The sequence below is a fragment of the Lepidochelys olivacea genome (assembly GCF_965140295.1).
Source record: "Lepidochelys olivacea isolate rLepOli2 genome assembly, chromosome: 2".
Taxonomy (NCBI): Eukaryota; Metazoa; Chordata; order Testudines; family Cheloniidae; genus Lepidochelys; species Lepidochelys olivacea.
This window is the reverse complement of record NC_140412.1, coordinates 176929709-176949522: the sequence shown is the minus strand read 5'-3', so window position 1 is coordinate 176949522 and position 19814 is coordinate 176929709. Positions and strand designations below refer to the sequence as shown.

General features: G+C 41.0%; 1 protein-coding gene across 1 annotated transcript in view; it reads left to right on the top strand.

The window, feature by feature from the left end:
• The window catches only part of HECW1 (HECT, C2 and WW domain containing E3 ubiquitin protein ligase 1), a 349448-nt gene that overhangs the window by 93234 nt on the left and 236400 nt on the right, over positions 1–19814 (top strand). The window contains exon 4 of the mRNA XM_084619634.1: positions 18182–18506. Coding sequence (XP_084475760.1) covers positions 18182–18506 — 325 coding nt within the window. The remainder of the gene's footprint in view (positions 1–18181; positions 18507–19814) is intronic.

The window sequence follows — 19814 nt, the reverse complement described above, 5'->3', positions numbered from 1 at the left end:
ATTTAGATATCAAACAAACGCAGTTTAGGCAATTTGAGATCCTTTTACAGCTAAACCTGACAATGCTTCATTTGAAGTAATCTTCTTTACATATTAAGTTCCCGTACAAACTTTTTTTTAACAAGCCCTGCACAGGTATATTTATTTTATTCAACCATGCCATGGTAACCATTGCAAGATGATCACAAGGAAGTCCTGGGAGCAGCAGGCAACTATAACATTGCAGTTGCTCACATTCATACTTAAACAAAACACCGAAGGCATCAGCCACTCACAGTCATGGGGCATTTTCTGAAATTCACAGATTTAATCTTGAATTCATTCAAAGTCATCAAAACACAAATATCAGTCATCACAGTATATACATGATGTGAAACTCAAAAGTATATGACGGACACTAGCTGTATAATAGTTGAATCTGTGAGATGCTAAGCATGCAGTAACATACTGTTATTGTATTATACACCTTTCTGAAGAGCTTGGGTTTTCTAAAGTGCTATATGTTCATAAAAAGAGCCAGAATGTGTGCAAGTGCCTTGCTGGTATTATTTCCATCACTGAAATAAGCACAGTCTTCAGTTACTTACCTTTACATTTTTCTTTGCTGCTGAATCCACAGAATAACTTGAATTCCTGGAAAATACAAAATACTGCCTTATATATAAGCAGGTCATTATGTTCTTCCAATTCCATGGGGACCTGTTCTCTATGCATTGAATTTTGCAATTTATGGTAGTCAATAAAGGCCTTAGACATTAATTATCTTACTAGGGGGATATTTGGTGCTTGTTCTGTGTGCAAATTAGACAAAGCTCTAATTGCTGAGGAAATATAAGCAGCCATCATAATGACTGGTATCTTTATGTAAATATTGTATAGTATTCATGATTTGAACTCCCTATAGTTGTAAATGTAGTGGGGTTCTGACTATGTGCTTCTACAGCATTTGTAATACTGACAAAGTGAGAAGGAAGATGCAATTAGTTTTAGGAGTTAAAATAAATGGGGTTTTTTTTCAAATGGAGAGAATGAGATAGGAGAGATTCTTTAATAACTAAAAGATACAAAAGTAATGTGTAATTAATGTAAGCCAGTAAGAGAATGTGGATACATTTATAAGAATTGAAAACCAATAAACATCTCTTGAACACAAGAAAGACCCATCTGCAGGGTTATCAACTCTTATCCATTGGTGATAATACAGCCTTTCCCAGAAAGTGACCCTGAAAACAGAGAAACAGATTGCACAATTGCATCTTTCACTGCCTCCTAATATCTTTGCAAACTTGTGCAGACCCAAGGAGTGACTCCTAGAGCTCAGGGTTCACCACCAAGAATTCTGCCACCTGTCTTCAGGAGTTCTACCTTAGGGATAGATAGAAAGAGCATTCCAGTAACTCATAACTGATATGTTGGGGCAGAGTGGTAGAGGTGGTCTTTGAGGCATAGTGGTCATAGACCATTCAGAGGTTTATACTTGACAACCAACAGCTTAGATTGCACAAGAAGGGAATTGGGAGCTTGTGCAGAGCCCAGAACCCATGTGTTGCATGATCATGTCAGCTTGTCACATTTAAAAGGAGAATGAACCACAGTCTATGCTAGCTAAAGTTCCTGAGTGACCTTCAAGGGTAGCCCTTGAGCTTATTACAGCCATTCAACCTGGAAGTGGCAAAATTATAGATAACTATGGCTAGGTTCACAGCTCAGAGGGTTAAAGGAAGGGGTTGCTGTATCCTATTAGTCAGAGGAGATATGATTTTCCAAACTATTTAAATATGATGCACTACAGTTTATAGCAGTTTCCTGTGTTGCCTGCAGCTGCAAAGAACTGTTTAAGTATACAATGCCTCCTCTCTTCCAGAGATGCTTCTTTTAAATTTCCTTTGGGCCTCAACCTGTGAGGCCAACAATGCTCAAACCTTCCAAAGTAGTGATGGATGTTGGTGTCACAGATCCAAAGCCCTGCTATTTTTTAGACATTTCACCAATAATTTTTTTAAATACATTAAATGAAATAAAATATTTTGCACAATTTCAACTGCTGACCTGTGACTGGGAAATAATTCTCACCATATTTTTCCAAATGGAGGGAGGACCTGTGCTTCATGCCCCCTGTATAAGTAACAGGTTAGAGCAAGCTTACACTGAAAATTTAAAAGTAATTCACAGCTGCCACTGACCACTCTTCCCTTCTGTCCCTGGAATGGTCATTTTCAGTAATGGTGCCCCCCCATCAGTCAGTGGAAGGACATCCTTGGAAAAACCATAGCAATGTATAATCCATCTGTGTAAACAGAGAGATAACAGGTCCTGAGCTACACTGCATATATGTAGAATGGGGTATGCAGCTCACAAAATTCTTCTCCCAACACACAGGCCTTTACTATTTGAGCTAAAGGAGAATCTTTGTTAGTAGCATTAAGACTAACAGACATAGATTCCAAACAGGTGAGTAAATCCCCTTATATACAGTAGAGGGCAGAGGTACACATTCACACAAGCTGATATATCGCAGGTGCAGTAGGAACAACTAATTTGCAGATTGTATGGATGTGTAAGGATTACATTTAGAAGAAAAAAATCTTAAGTCTCCTCTTCTATGCCAACATCACGGCACCTACGTTCTTTTGAAAGTTATGTTTTATCATTAAAATTAATAAATACCACTAGACTAAGAGACTTTCTCTTCTTTCACATCTAAAATGGGATTATTTATTTATACATTGACTTATAACTATATCTTAGCCTCTGGGTGTATTTGCAAAATTGAAATATAATTTGAGCAATAGAGCATACTGTTATAGGCAGTAATGCTAGCTAGCCATGCTACGCCCAATATCTGCCCATCACTTAAAACTACTTACACTACATATCCAAAACTCAAGAAAATACTTGAGTAAATAGATGGGTCATGCTCTGTTGTGTTTATCTTTACATATATATAAAACAAAACAAAACAAAAAACCGTAATTAACACCCACCCCCAAAAATAAACATTCAAAAATTGAATTTGCTAGGTGACAATGCTGTATTTTCCCATCACATCATTTACAAAACTCAAGCACTTAAAAGCATGGAAATGAATAGTTAAGGACATCATAAATCTTACAGTGCCAACATCAAAGCAAACGCATTATTCTTATCATGTATAAAGAAAAGCATATTTCATCTCAACAGACTATGATTGTCAAAGAGGGCACTTAAATTTTACCTCTGAACTATCTGATATTAATAGAATTGCCATTGCCATTACTGTGGGATAATCCCAGTTTTGATGCTCTGTTTTTGATTGCCTTGGAGGACAGCCATCTGCGTGTCCCTTCCAATCCTGGGGGAAGAAAGGTACTTTGGAGGGGGGAGAAAAAGGAGAGACACAGAGTCCCTGACATGGGGGGAGGCGGGGGCGGACAGAAATCTGGTATGGGGGCATGCAGATCCCTGATTATGGGAGGTGGGGGTATGGGGGCACACAGAGCCCTTGGCATGAGGGGAGGAGAGTATGAGGGGCACACAGAACCCTGGGTATGGTGGGAGGGAAATATGGGGGGCACACAGGCCCTGGCATGAGGGGAGGGGGATAGGTTGCAGAACGTTGCTGAAGTAGAGGGGGATGGGAGGGTGGCACACAAAGAGCTTGTGGGGTGGAATGGAGGAATGCAAGGGGCCTATGGTGTGTGCAATGCACTTGGCCTACAAAAGCAATGAAGTTTGTGACCCTCTATGTTTGGTATAAATCCGTGTGTGTGTGATAGAGAAGTGGGTGGTGGTGGTGGGAATACAACACAGATAAATTTGAGCCATATAGACCAAATTCTCCTCTCATGTAAACCCACACAATCTTTAGGTTTGCAAAGATTCACTCTTCTATCTGAAGGGTTTTAATTAATATTAATAACTTAACTTTTTGATTTCTGTGCAGGATTTTTTGTTGAGACTGGAGCATTATAAATAATGAACTATGTCCATAGTCTACATGCTATATTATACAACTCTATTTTTAATTCAGGGTTCTAATGGTGGTATGTACAGTGCAAATCACTTGAGCTTTGATCTTTGGCAAAGAGGTTGTCATGAATGGAATTTATAATATATTGCTACACAGAGGTTGTCATTTGGAACTCTCAAGTTTCCTAAGGAGCCAGATTTACTTTTTTGCAGCAGGAAACTTCCAAAGGAGCCCTAGACTCTCTGTTTTATGAGAGCAGAGAAATAATTGTAGCTGACACTTATGGAAAACATTCTAAATTGGTGGAATTTTGCTTGCACTCATGTACCCTGCATTCATTTTTAGTTGGAGGCTTGCAAGTTCCACAAGACTAGTTCATAGCTTTTCTTGTGAATTCCTGCTGTATTTTTGTAGATGGCACTGTATCTATGTGTGCACAGACCTATACATACAGTGTATACTGTATATACAGTGATAGATTAATTTTATTACACTTTACACTTTTACTTAGACTTAGATTGTTTTTTTTTTCACCTTGGCTAGCTGCAGCAATGTCATCTAGCTTGTTATAATTTTGCATTGTTTGCCTGGAAAGTCAGACAGTAGCTTAATAATCTGTGTATTTATTTATTCAGTTTATACTGTGTTTCTGTCATATCTTTTTGGATGCATTTATAATAGAAAATTTCTGCCACCATTAGTCTGTCTTACCTGTTTAGGTCCCGATCCTGCAATTGACTGTGTGCACATTTAGGAGTTCACTCACATGCAGCCTTGTTGAAGTCAGTGGGGCATCGCATGGGCACAGGGATACTTCTACATGGAGGTATTTGCAGGAATGGTGCTGTCCCCATTCAGGGCAACTGCACCTGTATTCCCCTGCCATGGTCCAGCAAGGGCACCCACTCCCAGGATTCCGACTCCCCAGCTGTCACCTCTCTTGGCCGGAGATACATGTCTCTCTCAACACTGTGAATACAGACTGCTCAGTAGGCCAATTTTGCTTTCTCTTCAAAGGCTCTGAACAGGATAATTACCACAGTAATAAGGTACCCCACAGCTCTTTCTAAGCAAGCACATTTATTCTTAAGGTAAAAGCATCAGAGAGAACAAACACATCCATGAATATGTGAGTCACTCTTTTTTCCAGTTTGGGCCTCTGGTCTGGTCTTCATGTAACAGCAATAGGTTTTTCCAGAGCACAGCTTCAAAAGGATGGGTCCAGAAGTGAGAAGCTGCCTTCCCCACCTCCCAAATATTTCTTAAGAATCCCACTTACCTTTATTTGTCTAGCATATTGTTTCAAAGAGTCCTTTGAAGCTCACAAAGCTTGTCAGGTATTACATTAGTCATATCTCCTAGACACGTTACATACAATCCCACAATAACATATAAACATTTTCCAATTTATTTGAACATAAGCTTTTTGTGAAGCTCACTTCATCGGATGCATTCAGTGGAAAATACAGTGAGGAGATTGATATACACACTGAACACGAAAAAATGGGTGTTATCATACACACTGTAAGGAGAGTGATCACTTAAGATGAGCTATTACCAGCAGGAGAGCAGGGGGGGGAGAAAAAATTTTGTAGTGATAATCAAGGTGGGCCATTTCCAGCAGTTAAAATGAACGTCTGAGGAACAGTGGGGGGTGGGAGGTGGGGAATAAACATGGGGAAATAGTTTTACTTTGTGTAATGACCCATCCACTCCCAGTCTCTATTCAAGCCTAAGTTAATTGTATCCAGTTTGCAAATTAATTCCAATTCAGCAGTCTCTCGTTGGAGTCTGTTTTTGAAGTCTTTTTGTTGTAATATTGTGACTTAGGTCTGTATTCGAGTGACCAGAGAGATTGAAGTGTTCTCCGACTGGTATATGAATGTTATAATTGTTGACATCTGATTTTTGTCCCTTTATTCTCTTACAAAGAGACTGTCCAGTTTGACCAATGTACATGGCAGAGGGTCATTGCTGGCACATGATGGCATAGATCACATTGGTAGATGTACAGGTGAACGAGCCTCTGATAGTGTGGCTGATGTGATTAGGCCCCATGATGGTGTGCCCTGAATAGATATGTGGACACAGTTGGCAACGGGCTTTGTTGCAAGGATAGGTTCCTAGGTTAGTGGTTCTGTTGTGTGGTGTGTGGTTGCTGGTGAGTATTTGCTTCAGGTTAGGGGGCTGTCTTTAGGCAAGGACTGGCCTGTCTCCCAAGATTTGTGAGAGTGATGGTCGTCCTTCAGGATAGGTTATAGATCCTTGATGATGCGTTGGAGAGGTTTTAGTTGGGGGCTGAAGGTGATGGCTAGTGGCGTTCTGTTATTTTCTTTGTTGGGCCTGTCCTGTAGTAGGTGACTTCTGGGTACTCTTCTGGCTCTGTCAGTTTGTTTCTTCACTTCAGCCGGTGGGTATTGTAGTTGTAAGAATGCTTGATAGAGATCTTGTAGGTGTTTGTCTCTGTCTGAGGGGTTGGAGCAAATGCGGTTGTATCGTAGAGCTTGGCTGTAGACGATGGATCGTGTGGTGTGGTCTGGGTGAAAGCTGGAGGCATGTAGGTAGGAATAGCGGTCAGGAGGTTTCCGGTATAGGGTGGTGTTTATGTGACCATCGCTTATTAGCACCGTAGTGTCCAGGAAGTGGATCTCTTGTGTGGACTGGTCCAGGCTGAGGTTGATGGTGGGATGGAAATTGTTGAAATCATGGTGGAATTCCTCAAGGGCTTCTTTTCCAGGGGTTCAGATGATGAAGATGTCATCAATATAGTGCAAGTAGAGTAGGGGCATTAGGGGACGAGAGCTGAGGAAGTGTTGTTCTAAGTGAGCCATAAAAATGTTGGCATACTGTGGTGCCATGCGGGTATCCATAGCAGTGCTGCTGATTTGAAGGTATACATTGTCCCCAAATGTGAAATAGTTATGGGTGATGACAAAGTCACAAAGTTCAGCCACCAGGTTTGCCGTGACATTATCGGGGATAGTGTTCCTGATGGCTTGTAGTCCATCTTTGTGTGGAATGTTGCTGTAGAGGGCTTCTACATCCATAGTGGCCAGGATGGTGTTTTCAGGAAGATCACCGATGGATTGTAGTTTCCTCAGGAAGTCAGTGGTGTCTCAAAGATAGCTGGGAGTGCTGGTAGTATAGGGCCTGAGGAGGTAGTCTACATAGCCAGACAATCCTGCTGTCAGGGTGCCAATGCCTGAGATGATGGGGCGTCCAGGATTTCCAGGTTTATGGATCTTGGGTAGTAGATAGAATACCCCAGGTCGGGATTCCAGGGGTGTGTCTGTGCGGATTTGTTCTTGTGCTTTTTCAGGGAGTTTCTTGAGCAAATGCTGTAGTTGCTTTTGGTAACCCTCAGTGGGATCAGAGGGTAATGGCTTGTAGAAAGTGGTGTTGGAGAGCTGCCTAGCAGCCTCTGGTTCGTATTCCGACCTATTCATGATGACAACAGCACCTCCTTTGTCAGCCTTTTTGATTATGATGTCAGAGTTGTTTCTGAGGCTGTGGATGGCATAGTGTCTGCACGTCTGAGATTATGGGGCAAGTGATGCTGCTTTTCCACAATTTCAGCCCGTGCATGTCGGCGGAAGCACTCTATGTAGAAGTCCAGTCTGTTGTTTCGACCTTCAGGAGGAGTCCACCTAGAATCCTTCTTTTTGTAGTGTTGGTAGGAAGGTCTCTGTGGATTAGTATGTTGTTTAGAGGTGTGTTGGAAATATTCCTTGAGTCAGAGATGTCGAAAATAGGATCCTAGGTCACCACAGAACTGTATTATGTTCGTGGGGGGTGGAGGGGCAGAAGGAAAGGCCCCGAGATAGGACAGATTCTTCTGCTGGGCTGAGAGTATAGTTGGATAGATTAACAATATTGCTGGGTGGGTTAAGGGAACCATTGCTGTGGCCTCTTGCAGCATGTAGTAGTTTAGATAGTTTAGAGTCCTTTTTCTTTTGTAGAGAAGCAAAGTGTGTGTTGTAAATGGCTTGTCTAGTTTTTGTAAAGTACAGCCACAAGGAAGTTTGTGTGGAAGGTTGTTTTTTTATGAGAGTATCCAGTTTTGAGAGCTCATTCTTAATCTTTCCCTGTTTGCTATAGAGGATGTTGATCAGGTGGTTCCGCAGTTTCTCTGAGAGCGTGTGACACAAGCTGTCAGCATAGTCTGTAGGGAATGTAGATTGTAATGGATTTTTTACCTTCAGTCCTTTGGGTACGATGTCCATCTGTTTGCATTTGGAAAGGAAGATGATGTCTGTCTGTATCTGTACGAGTTTTTTCATGAAGTTGATAGATTTCCACTCCATATGGCTAAATGCAGTGCCTTGCATAATGACAGGTTTCAGAGTAGCAGCCGTGTTAGTCTGTATTCACAAAAAGAAAAGGAGTACTTGTGGCACCTTAGAGACTAACCAATTTATTTGAGCATCAGCTTTCGTGAGCTACAGCTCACTTCATCGGATGCATTCAGTGGAAAATACAGTGAGGAGATTTATATACACACAGAACATGAAAAAATGGGTGTTATCATACACACTGTAAGGAGAGTGATCACTTAAGATGAGCTATTACCAGCAGGAGAGTGGGGGGGGAGGGAGAAAACCTTTTGTAGTGATAATCAAGGTGGGCCATTTCCAGCAGTTAACAAGAACGTCTGAGGAACAGTGGGGGGGAGGGAGAAATAATGCCCCTACTCTACTTGCGCTATATTGCGCTATATTGATGACATCTTCATCATCTGAACCCCTGGAAAAGAAGCCCTTGAGGAATTCCACCATGATTTCAACAATTTCCATCCCACCATCAACCTCAGCCTGGACCAGTCCACACAAGAGATCCACTTCCTGGACACTACGGTGCTAATAAGCGATTATATAGCAGAAATTTGCCATATTTGTCACAGGGGCCATCTCATTATTCACCTTTAAAACCGCCCTCAAAACTCTCCTTTTGCCAAAATGCCTACAAAACACTTAACCACAGTTAGGCTGCTGGTGTGCTATGCTGCCTGCTATGCTGACCAGTATTGTCTCATTGTTTCCTTGTGTTCCCCAGTCTGTCTGTATCCATCTATTGTCTCTTGTCTTATACGTAGATTGTAAGCTTTTTTGGGCAGGAATGGACTTTTTGGTCTGTGTTTGCATAGGACCTAACACAATGGGGTATTGCCCCATGACTGGGGCTCCTAGGCATTACTTTAATACAAATAGCAATAAATAATGACTGTTTGTTTGTATTGTTTGCAAAGCACCTAGAAAAACAGGGCATCAGTTGTGGCTGGGGCTTCTAGACACTATCAGACTACAAATAATAACAAATAAAAATAAAATTACACAATCAAAATGTCAACAAAACTAAAGGGCTCTCCCTCCTCAACCTCTAGAAGAAAAGAACACCTGCACCCTGCTGTAACCACTCCCTCAGGAAAACATGAGTCAGTAGATAGGCAGTGTTCCCTGAAAAACTGGCTCTGCTGGGAGAGGCAGTCTGCTGATCAGACACATCAGACTTTGAAAAAACAAAATGACTGGTTTCAGTGAATTTGTGTGGGGGGGTGGAGGGTGAGAAAACCTGGATTTGTGCTGGAAATCACTTTAGATAAGCTATTACCAGCAGGACAGTGGGGTGGGAATAGGTATTGTTTCATATTCTCTGTGTATATATAAAGCCTGCTGCAGTTTCCACGATATGCATCTGAGGAAGTGAGCTGTAGCTCACGAAAGCTTATGCTCTAATAAATTGGTTAGTCTCTAAGGTGCCACAAGTCCTCCTTTTCTTTTAACAAAATGACTGATACAGTATGCACATACTGAACTCTGAGACTGAGATGGATGTGTCTTCCAAACAACAGATCAAAGAAACCACCCAAGAGGGACCTTTTTTAAGCAATAGCTGTTTGAAAATACTGTCTTTGGAAAAGAAAAGATTGTGAAATAACACATTTGACCTTTGGCTTCACAATTTCTGTGACTTTTCTTCTGTGTAGTCCTTAGGCAATACTTTACTACTGTTACTTTAAACAGTCACTTGCAAAGGGGAAAGTGGTTATGTGTCCTTTTCTGTTCTTGTTTTTTTTTAAAGGCCTCAACATATTTTTTATTTAAAATATAGTTCTGCTTACATTCAAAATTTAGGTCTTGTTTAAGTTTGAAGGCTTTTGTGGAAGGAGAATGGGTAGGGTTATGACTCCATGAGTACCAAGGAAATAAAACCTGATTAACACGGGACGAATAATTGTTTTATTCAGCCTGTTTAAGACTCTATTGTTTGTTTGTTAACATCTATTAAGTTAAGACTGAGGGCTTGTCTACGCTTAAAAAATGGTACAGCAGCAAAGCTGCATCTCTTCAGTATAGACGCTACTTAAGCCAATGAGTAGGTAATCCACTTCCCTGAGAGGTGCTAGCTAGGTCAGAAGAATTCTTCCACCTAGCGTTGCATACATGGGGACTTAGGTTGTCTTAACTGCACCTCTCAGGGGTGTGGGTTTTTCACACTCCTGACTGACGTAGTTAAACCAACCTAATTTTCTCGTATAGACCAGGCCTGAGAAACACTTAGGTTGAAGGACATCTTTATTAGAGATTGAATATTCACTCCCTTTTTACTTAAGGTCATAGTTATTGCACATTACACCACTGGGGCTGTGATAAATTCACAATCCACATTTCTGACACCTCCAACAAATCTTCCTGAATAAGTAGGGAAGACCAGATTTCACATTCCTCATATTTCTAAGTAATAAATAAATAAATTGCAGACTTTCTTTATAGTGTGCATTGTAAAACAGCAAACAAAAGGACCCAAACATTTTTCCCTTTAAAACCAGTCAGTATTTAAAAATATATAGGAGTCAAATAAGATTATATTATTGAAGTATGATTGTCATGTAAGAGTTCCAGCATATTCATGTATTTAATTGGGAGCGTACGTTGCCAGTTCATCCTTAGTAGGTAGGGTGTTCAGGTTTTAGTCCTAAAACACTAAAAAACTCAATAGGGCACATTCTCATGTTACCTGTAATGTTTGGCCATTTTAGTGTGCATGTTCCAGCTGTATAGCTGGTTTGAGATGTCTGACTCTATACACAGTATAGAGGAGTTGCCCACACAACAGATTCATTCTAAGACTCCAGTTAAGTTAATCACAACAGCAATGTGAATTCCATAAAACTGCAAGCTAATCCAAAGTGATGAAAGTAAACAATTTTAATACAGTGGGGACAAATCAGTAAGCTAAATAAAAATTACAGTGGGGTTGGTGCCATAGTAGAACAAAAGCCCCAGATTGCAGGTTGTGAACCATCTATAGTTCTTGTCTATAAGAAAGAAGTACTTGGAATCAAGTTTCTTTTCTAAGAATGTCATCGCTATAACTAGATGACTGTACTTTTTAAATGGTCCATGATCACATCCCTAATCTGATCTTGTAGTCTCGTATGTATATTTAAGTTTATTTAATATGCCATCCTACATTACTTTCTAAGGCTTAAATTTTCAAAAGTGGCCAGTAATTTTGGTGCCTCAGTTACTGAGTGCTCAACTTGAGACACCCTCGCACTTTTCAGACAGGGCTAAGCACCCACCCTCTGAAAATCAGGTCCCTGTAAGGTGTCTCAAAATATATAGCCCATCTTTTATCTATCTTGTATGGTAATTACAAGGTAACTAACTTAGTTGTGCTCTATCACTAACCATTTTATAGTACTCTTACATTCACAGCCTTTCTAACATGTGATTTATGTCCCCGCATGTCTGTTGTTTCGCTTGTTTTATTACACATATGTAGTTATAAATGATTTCTTGAGATTGTGCGACATGTTTTGAAATATTTACGTCTGTGGTTTCAGTCTTTCTTTTTGAAAGGTTAGAGCAATAAGGGCCAAATTCTGCTAGCAAATACCGGTGCATAATTCCCACAGCTTCAGTGGGAGTTGCTCATACAAAAGCAGTAGCATTTACCAAAATTGATGATGGCTTCAGAAATCACAACCTAATAGAAAATGAACTAAAAATGTCTAATATACTGAAGTGATTAGATTGATGGTTTTTTTGAGTTTTACTGGGGGAGAGGGGTGTGGGTGGGAGTGGGTTGATCATGGTAAATGAAAGATTATATGTATGCAGTTGCTTGATTCCAGCAGCTAGGGTTTTAAGAAAAACATCATATATCATAAAAAGAAAAGGAGTACTTGTGGCACCTTAGAGACTAATGAATTTATTTGAGCATAAGTTTTCGTGAGCTACAGCTCACTTCATCGGATGCATTCAGTGGCCACTGAATGCATCCGATGAAGAGAGCAGTAGCTCACGAAAGCTTATGCTCAAATAAATTTGTTAGTCTCTAAGGTGCCACAAGTCCTCCTTTTCTTTTTGTGGATACAGACTAACACGGCTGCTACTCTGAAACCATATATCATGAGACTTGTGATAATTGCAAGAGTTAGCAGCACTAGGATAGGTAACAAACTGTTCACATATCCCTCATTTCTAGGGACATTACTTGGTGTAATCTGAAAGTTCCCTCTTAAACTATCATTTGAACAGCTAAAATGGAAATGAAGTATACAAGTATGTCTACATTGGTGATAAGCGGGATTTTCCATGGATTTCAGCTAGCTCAATTGAGCTAATTTGATTTGGAAAACAAACTTATTTTCCTAGTCTAAACAAGGCCTAAGTGTCTGGTTCAATCCAGTGCTTTAAAGATCATAAAGAATTTACCCCCAACTCTTGAAAACCTAGCTCATTCTGAACTTCTGCTTACAAGGATGGCTAAAGAGTAACACTATTAACCAATGATCATATTTGCTATAGTAATCTCGTATGTGCGCCTTATGGCTGTACCCATTATCAATAACTTCATTTATATTATGCAGAACTTTAAATCTAACATTTACAAAAATGAAAAATGAGGTAACCTAAGGTTTGTGTGGCACAGAGGTGAACTTGGAATGTTCTCATAATGGAACTTTCTCATACTGAAGGAGAGTTGAATACTATGTCACAGTGGGAAACTGGGGGAAAGTTTGCAATGAAGGTTGTAGGGGAATTTCCCCATTTTGGCAGGAAAATTGTTGAGAATTCCACTTTTTGCCAGACATTTTGGGAACACAGCACCTTCCATATTCCTGTAGTCTAGAACTAGATCCCAATTCTTCTAAGTCAGTGGGAGGTTTGTCATTTACTTCAATGGGAATAGAACTGAAAGTTGAATTTTGGACTTCAAATTAGTTTCCAGCATCCCTTAAGGAAACTGTAGTCTCAGTACAGTAGACGCTCATTAGTAGCAACATATCAATGCCCTTTTGCTATGTTGCTCCTAAGCAGCTATTGCTGTTATGGGGAGTGTCGACAATTCACAGTAGGGAAAGGGTTCCCCAGGGATGGCTGCTCTTAGAAGGTGTTGCTGCAAACGAGTGTCTACTATATTTCATTCTGTACTCTGGAAAGAACACAGAGAAACTTTTTATGTTATAAAGTATACTGTAAGGACACTTCTATTATTTCTGCATGGTTAACCCTCCCAGATTTTATATTTTAGCCATACTGCTTGAATACCTTTTAATCATGTACCTGAATACATCTTTTAAGGAAAGTATTTGCAATGTTTTCCAGTCCTTGTGTGACAGCAGCCAAGCTTCTATGACTTCTCATTACATTCATTTACTATATTGCCTAACTGTGAGAGGATATAGGTCTTGTCCTACTAATCTGAGGAATATTAACAAATTAATCTCTGATATTAGTTGTGCTCTGCTGCAGAAGCCTTCCTAGTGTTTCATTTGGAGCACTTATGATTGGATATCTGTGTACATGAGTGCAAAGGTACTGAATGTAAGATTATTAGAAACTTGGGATTAAATAGTCTACATCTACAATGTAAAACCTTGCAGCAGTCTCACTTAAGGAACAATAAAATGTCATCTTTACATAGTGCTATTCGCAATGTTGTAACATCAGTAGTTTCATAAGAACAAAATTAAATTCTTAGATTCTTTTATTTGGAAGTGTAGTATGTGTATGTTTCAGCATATACCATAAAGAAAACTAACTAGGATTATATGATTTTTTTTTATTTTTATTTTTTTTTGGTGGGGAGTTTCTCACTTCCTTTGCTGAACTCCCAGGATTTGTCTCCTAACCGTTCAGTCCACATTCCAGCTACTATCTATTGTGGACCAGGAGGATAGGTTGAGACAATGAAGAGTGCTCATGATTTGCAGGAAAGGTGATTCCTGAGTGGCATGAGCTGTTGATTTTCTTTGCAGCTGTTGAGAGTGCCACCCCTGTAGCATTCCTAGTCTTTGCTGCCTGAGAAATGATATGCCTGCATCAGGAATCAATCCCACTTATCAGCACAGAATCTTGCCAATTGACTACAAGGCCAATCCTTTCATTTTGCTTCTAACTTGTACAATTATTCCCATCAGTGAAGCTAAATGCAATAGGATACATTAATGTACAATAAAACTACACTTTTAAATGCACAAAGGTCAGGAAATGGAAAAATAAAGGTCCTAGTAACATGAATTTGCCCCATTGCACATATATAATAGCTGTGATATATGGACATAGTGGGCCAAATTCTGTTTCTGTTAAGAGATTCCATCCCATTTGAAGTCTGTTGCATATTGTTATATCTCTCTGAGACGTTCTCAGTCTCCTTATAAATGTCTCCAGTAGCAGCGGTTCCACTTGCCCCTGGGTGGTGTGTCACAGGGAAGTGGGGTCATTAGATTACTGAAACCCTAACAGTTACCTGTGTCATGCTGAAAAGTAATTCCTTTTTTAATCTCAGAACTATTTTTCAACTTTAACAACTAGTTCTAATGACATAGATACATATGGAAATAGCAGCACAGCTTCCTGAAGTGCTGGTTTTCTTTTAAATAGGTGAATTTGTAATTGTCCCTAGAAATAATAGTTAAAACCACACTGAAGATGAAAAAAAATTATCCATTTATTAAGTATTATTAGTATTATATTTGAAAGAACACAATGAGTAAGAATGCATACTATATAGCTATTAAAATTCAGAAATGAAAAGTGTCTGCAGAACCACTATTCCTTAGAGGATGTTGTCACAAAAAGTCAAATAGCCTTTGAAACCACAGACTTGTTGATGCATATATAATGCATTAGCTAACTTATGCTAATGATGCATATTTATCTGGAGGAATGAGTAGAGCTGATTGGGAATATTTCACCAATATATTTGTTGTTGGAAAATTCCCATTTGCCAAAATTGGAAACTTTTAATGGAAATATCTGTTTCAACTAAACTTTCTTCAGGAAGGTTTCTCAGATCCAGGTTGGAATTTCTGGTGAGAGAGAGAGAGACCTCAGAACAGTCCAGTGGTTAGGACACAGGTGAACAGCTAATAGCCTGGTGGTTAGGGTACTTACCTGGAATGCGGAAGATCTAGTCTAAAGTCCCTGCTATGCCTAATTCAACTTGGGTCTCCAACATCCCAGGTGGTGCCCTGACTGCCTAGCTATTCTGGGGTTCTTTCTCAATAACCCTTGTTGGAACTGTTCCCTCTGTATAAATAATTAAATATTATTTGGGCAAGAAAGAGACTGACTCTGGGATATGGGAAAACCAGCTTCAAGTCCCTACTCTGAATTAGGCAGACTATCATTTGGGTTTTGCATATCCCAACAGAGTGCCCTAACCACTGGTCTATTGGCTATTCTGGGGTAGGTGGATCAGTCTCTCTGTTTTTCTGCCAACGTTTTTGAAAGGTCTCAGTTTTGTCCTGATGAGGAAAAAACGCAAATTCCAAATCCTCAATATATTTGGGGAAACAGAATTTTTCTGGCCATCCCTCATAATGAGCTTGAAACTCTTGGAGTTGGTGTCTCACCATCACAGACTGGTGATTGTCTCAGGTTGTGCCATAGTTATAGCATATGGATCCTATGCTGAGTGACAGAAACGTTTATTGGGTTTACGTTTATTGACTGAAACTTAGTAAATACCATCACCTTTCCAGGAACTACACAATAGGTTAAAAATATTGTTTACTGCATGTGAGAAACTATAGGTTTTTTTATAGACAAATGATGCATTTGCTAGTTACACATCCACAATAAAATTAGATCCAAGTCATTTTCTGGCCTTGTGTATAATGGCGTTATCCTCACAGTGAGGCCTATTTAAGTGAACACACCTTCCTGTTAACATACATAAATAAATACAACTGTTTAAAAAAAAAATCCAAGAGACTTAACATGGTGTGTAGCATGTGGTGCTACCTAAGCAACGCTGTAAACTATTCTCTGTATTCCTTCATTCCTGCCCACTTGTCAAGGGTTACTGTCTTCCTCCCTCTGCTCCTGCTTTTGTATACCTGTCCCTTGCCCCTATTTTGCCTTCTGTGTTGTAGCTTTAGGGCCCAGTCCTGCAAACACTTACTATGAGAAGTAGTGTCCACACTGTGAATGAGTCCCCAGTGGGCCTGATTATGGTATTAAACACTATGCTCTGTGTTTGCAGGATTGGGCCACTATATTGTAAGTGTTTGGGGACAGGGTATGTAAATGGCTTATCATACTTTGGGTGCTGTATAAACAATAAAACTGCAAACTGTTTGAGGCAGGGACTGTCTTTTGTTCTGTGTTTGTACAACACCTCGCAAAATGGGGTCATGGTCCATGACTAGAGCTCCTAGGTGCTACCACCATAGTAATACTAATAATTAATTATCTTGCTGTTTTTCCAGTTATTCAAAGTAGTCTGCTTTATTAGTCAATAAAATATCTTTCATACTGTATTGTACTTATGGTACAAGGCTGTGAATAGGATTCAGAATTAAAATATTGTTTTTATTCACAGAATTATTTTTCCCCCTCTTAAACTTAAAGCATTTCAGTTCAAATGGATTTGTCTCCTGATCATGTGAAAAGGCCCTTCTTATGGCAGAGGAAACTGTGAAGAGCTCTCTGGTCTTGTATCAGATGAGCTGGACAGCATGTCTGGAGGCAGGTGGATAATGAGAGGAATACATGAGGGACTGAGTGATTTGAATGGCAGAGCTGCTTTTTTTTGGGAGAGAGCAGGTGAAGAGAAACAGCAAATGGTGTCTGAAAGTAAAACAACAAGCAGTGTCTCACAGTGGGCTTGTCTTCACTTCAGAATAAACTTGAGTTATAACACAAGTGTTGCCCCATCCTGAGTCTTGTCCACACACACAAGCCCTTAACTTCAGTGCAGTGGTGCTTTTCACTTGGGTTGGCTGGCTCGAGATAGAGTAAAGGATAAAATCAAGTGAGAACAATTTGCTGGCTGCTAGCACAACCATTCTGCAGTCTGGACACAAGCTAATGCCACTGGTGTGACGGTAGTCCTCCAGGGCCTTCCCACAATTCTCCTGTGTTCCCAGAAAAGACAGACACACTCTCCCACAGTTACTAGGAAAATATTCAAAAAGCAGCTCATCTTACAGCAGTGCTAGGAACCATGGGATGTGCCCCCTGAAGCCTTACTGCTGCACATGAGTGAGTGCAGCACCATGGGGGGTGCAGCAGCTCAAGTGTAATTTCACAGTGTGGCTACTCTCACTTGAACTAGGGTAACTGGAGAGGAATAATTCAGTTTACTCTGCCACGAATACATATCCATTATGGCTGAAGGGGTCATTCATTTTTTGTGGCAGGAGTACTTTGGATCTCAATCTGGGAGGAGAATTTCTTTTTGAACACTGGCTGGTATCTCAAAGTGGTGGAAATTGTTCTTTATGGGGAGCATGAGCTTAAATGTATCCCTATGTAAACTCCACTGGAAATTACTTCAGCGATGAATTTAGCTGATGGTGTTTGAAAGAGGATGGAGTTTCTATTAATTTAGAAGAGAGTGGATCTCTAGTAGTCTTTGCCCCATCCCATGGCCTGAAGTGTATGTGTGGGTGTGTAGAGAAATGAACCACCATCTGTTTCTCCACAAAATCCCTATTACAGAAGAGCCTGGTTACACAGGGGGAACCTCATGTGTATCTTGCATTTACAGCTGTCTCCATAGACATGATTAATCAATAAAAAGTTTGATACATGATATGTCTCTCCTGTAGAAAAAATTTCTGTATCTCTTGTTTCACAGTCATGTATGAAGAGACTGTTCATTCATTGTTTTTTTTATTCCAGTGTACCTTTTTATATGCCCCTTCTAAGCTGGCACATAAAATTCAACAATGTGTATTCTAAATAATATTCTTTCCTTTCTTCCCCTTCACAGAATCTGTACCAAAACAGGTTCCTAGGCCTGGCTGCCATGGCGTCTCCATCAAGGAACTCACAGAATCGGCGCCGGTGTAAAGAACCGCTCAGATACAGCTACAACCCTGACCAGTTTCATAACATGGACATCAGGAACAATTCCCATGAGACGGTAACCATTCCACGGTCCACCAGTGACACTGACCTGGTCACTTCAGACAGCCGATCTACTCTAATGGTCAGCAGTTCGTATTATTCCATAGGACATTCACAGGACCTAGTGATCTATTGGGATATAAAGGAAGAAGTAGATGCAGGGGATTGGATCGGCATGTATCTCATTGGTAAGTCCTGCCTGCCTTTGCATTTCCAATAGCTTTTATTTTTTAATTTTGAGTGTATTAGTGAACAGTAAAGTAAGGGGCAAACAGAACTTTCTTGGTCTAACATCGGCAAGCTTATATACATAGTTCTTCAAAGGCCTCTTTGTCCTAAATTGTCATGCAGTCCTGATCTTCTTTTGCCTGAGTAAGCATTGACTAGGATCTTTAGGGTTCTGTCTACACCAGAGGTGGGCAAACTATGGCCTGCGAGCCACATCCGGCCTGCGGGACCGGCCTGCCTGGCCTTTGAGCTCCCAGCCAGGGTGGCTAGCCCCCGGCCCCTTCCCCGCAGCCTCAGCTTGCTGTGCCTCCAGTGCTCTGGCCAGCAGGGCTGCGAGCGCCTGCTGAGCAGTGCGGCGGCATGGCTGGCTCCGGCCAGGCAGCGAGGCTGCCAGACATGCTGCTCTGAGCGGCATGGTAAGGGGGCGGGGAGCAGGGGGTTGGATAAGGGGCGGGGGTACCAGGGAGGGGAGTCAGGGGATGGTTGGATGGGGCGGAGGTTCTGCGGGGGGGTGGTCAGGAGATGGGGAATGGGGGGGGGTTGGATAGGCGTGGGAGTCTCAGGGGGCCTGTCAGGGGGAGGGGGTGTGGATAGGGGAGAGGACAGTCAGGGGACAGGGAGCAGGGCGGATTGTATGGGTGGTGGGGTCCTGGCGGGGTGTGGTTAGGGATGGGGGTCATGGGAGGGGACGGTCAGGGGACAAGGAGCGGGGGGGTTGGATGGGTGGGAGGTTCTGAGGGGGGCAGTCATGGGTGGATAGGGGGCGGGGGCTAGGCTGTTTGGGGAGGCACAGCCTTCCCTACCCGGCCCTCCATACAGTTTTGGAACCCCGATGTGGCCCTCAGGCCAAAAAGTTTGCCCGCCCCTGGTCTACACTGTGGACAGTTTCCCAAAATTTCAAACTGGTTTGATTTTAAAGCAGTTTGAATTTTTGGGGAAATGTCCCGAGGCTAGACAAAGCCTAGGATTCCAAGCATCTACCAGTGCAAGTCCTTACTCATCTGAGTAGTCTTTACTGCAGTGAGACTACTCACACCATTAAGCATTATGCAAGCTTATAAGGTTTTGCAGAAACAGAGCCTTAGCCCTTTGAAAAGCAATGAGCAGAATGTCTTTTCTCTTTATAACTAAAGAATACTTAGATATGAGTAATAAAAATTAGTAACAACGGACACATACTTCACTTCTTTTCTTCAGTACAAAATGAAGATTTTTAAATACTTCATTTAAAAAAGAATGGTTAGGAAATTTAAAATCTTTGCGCAGGA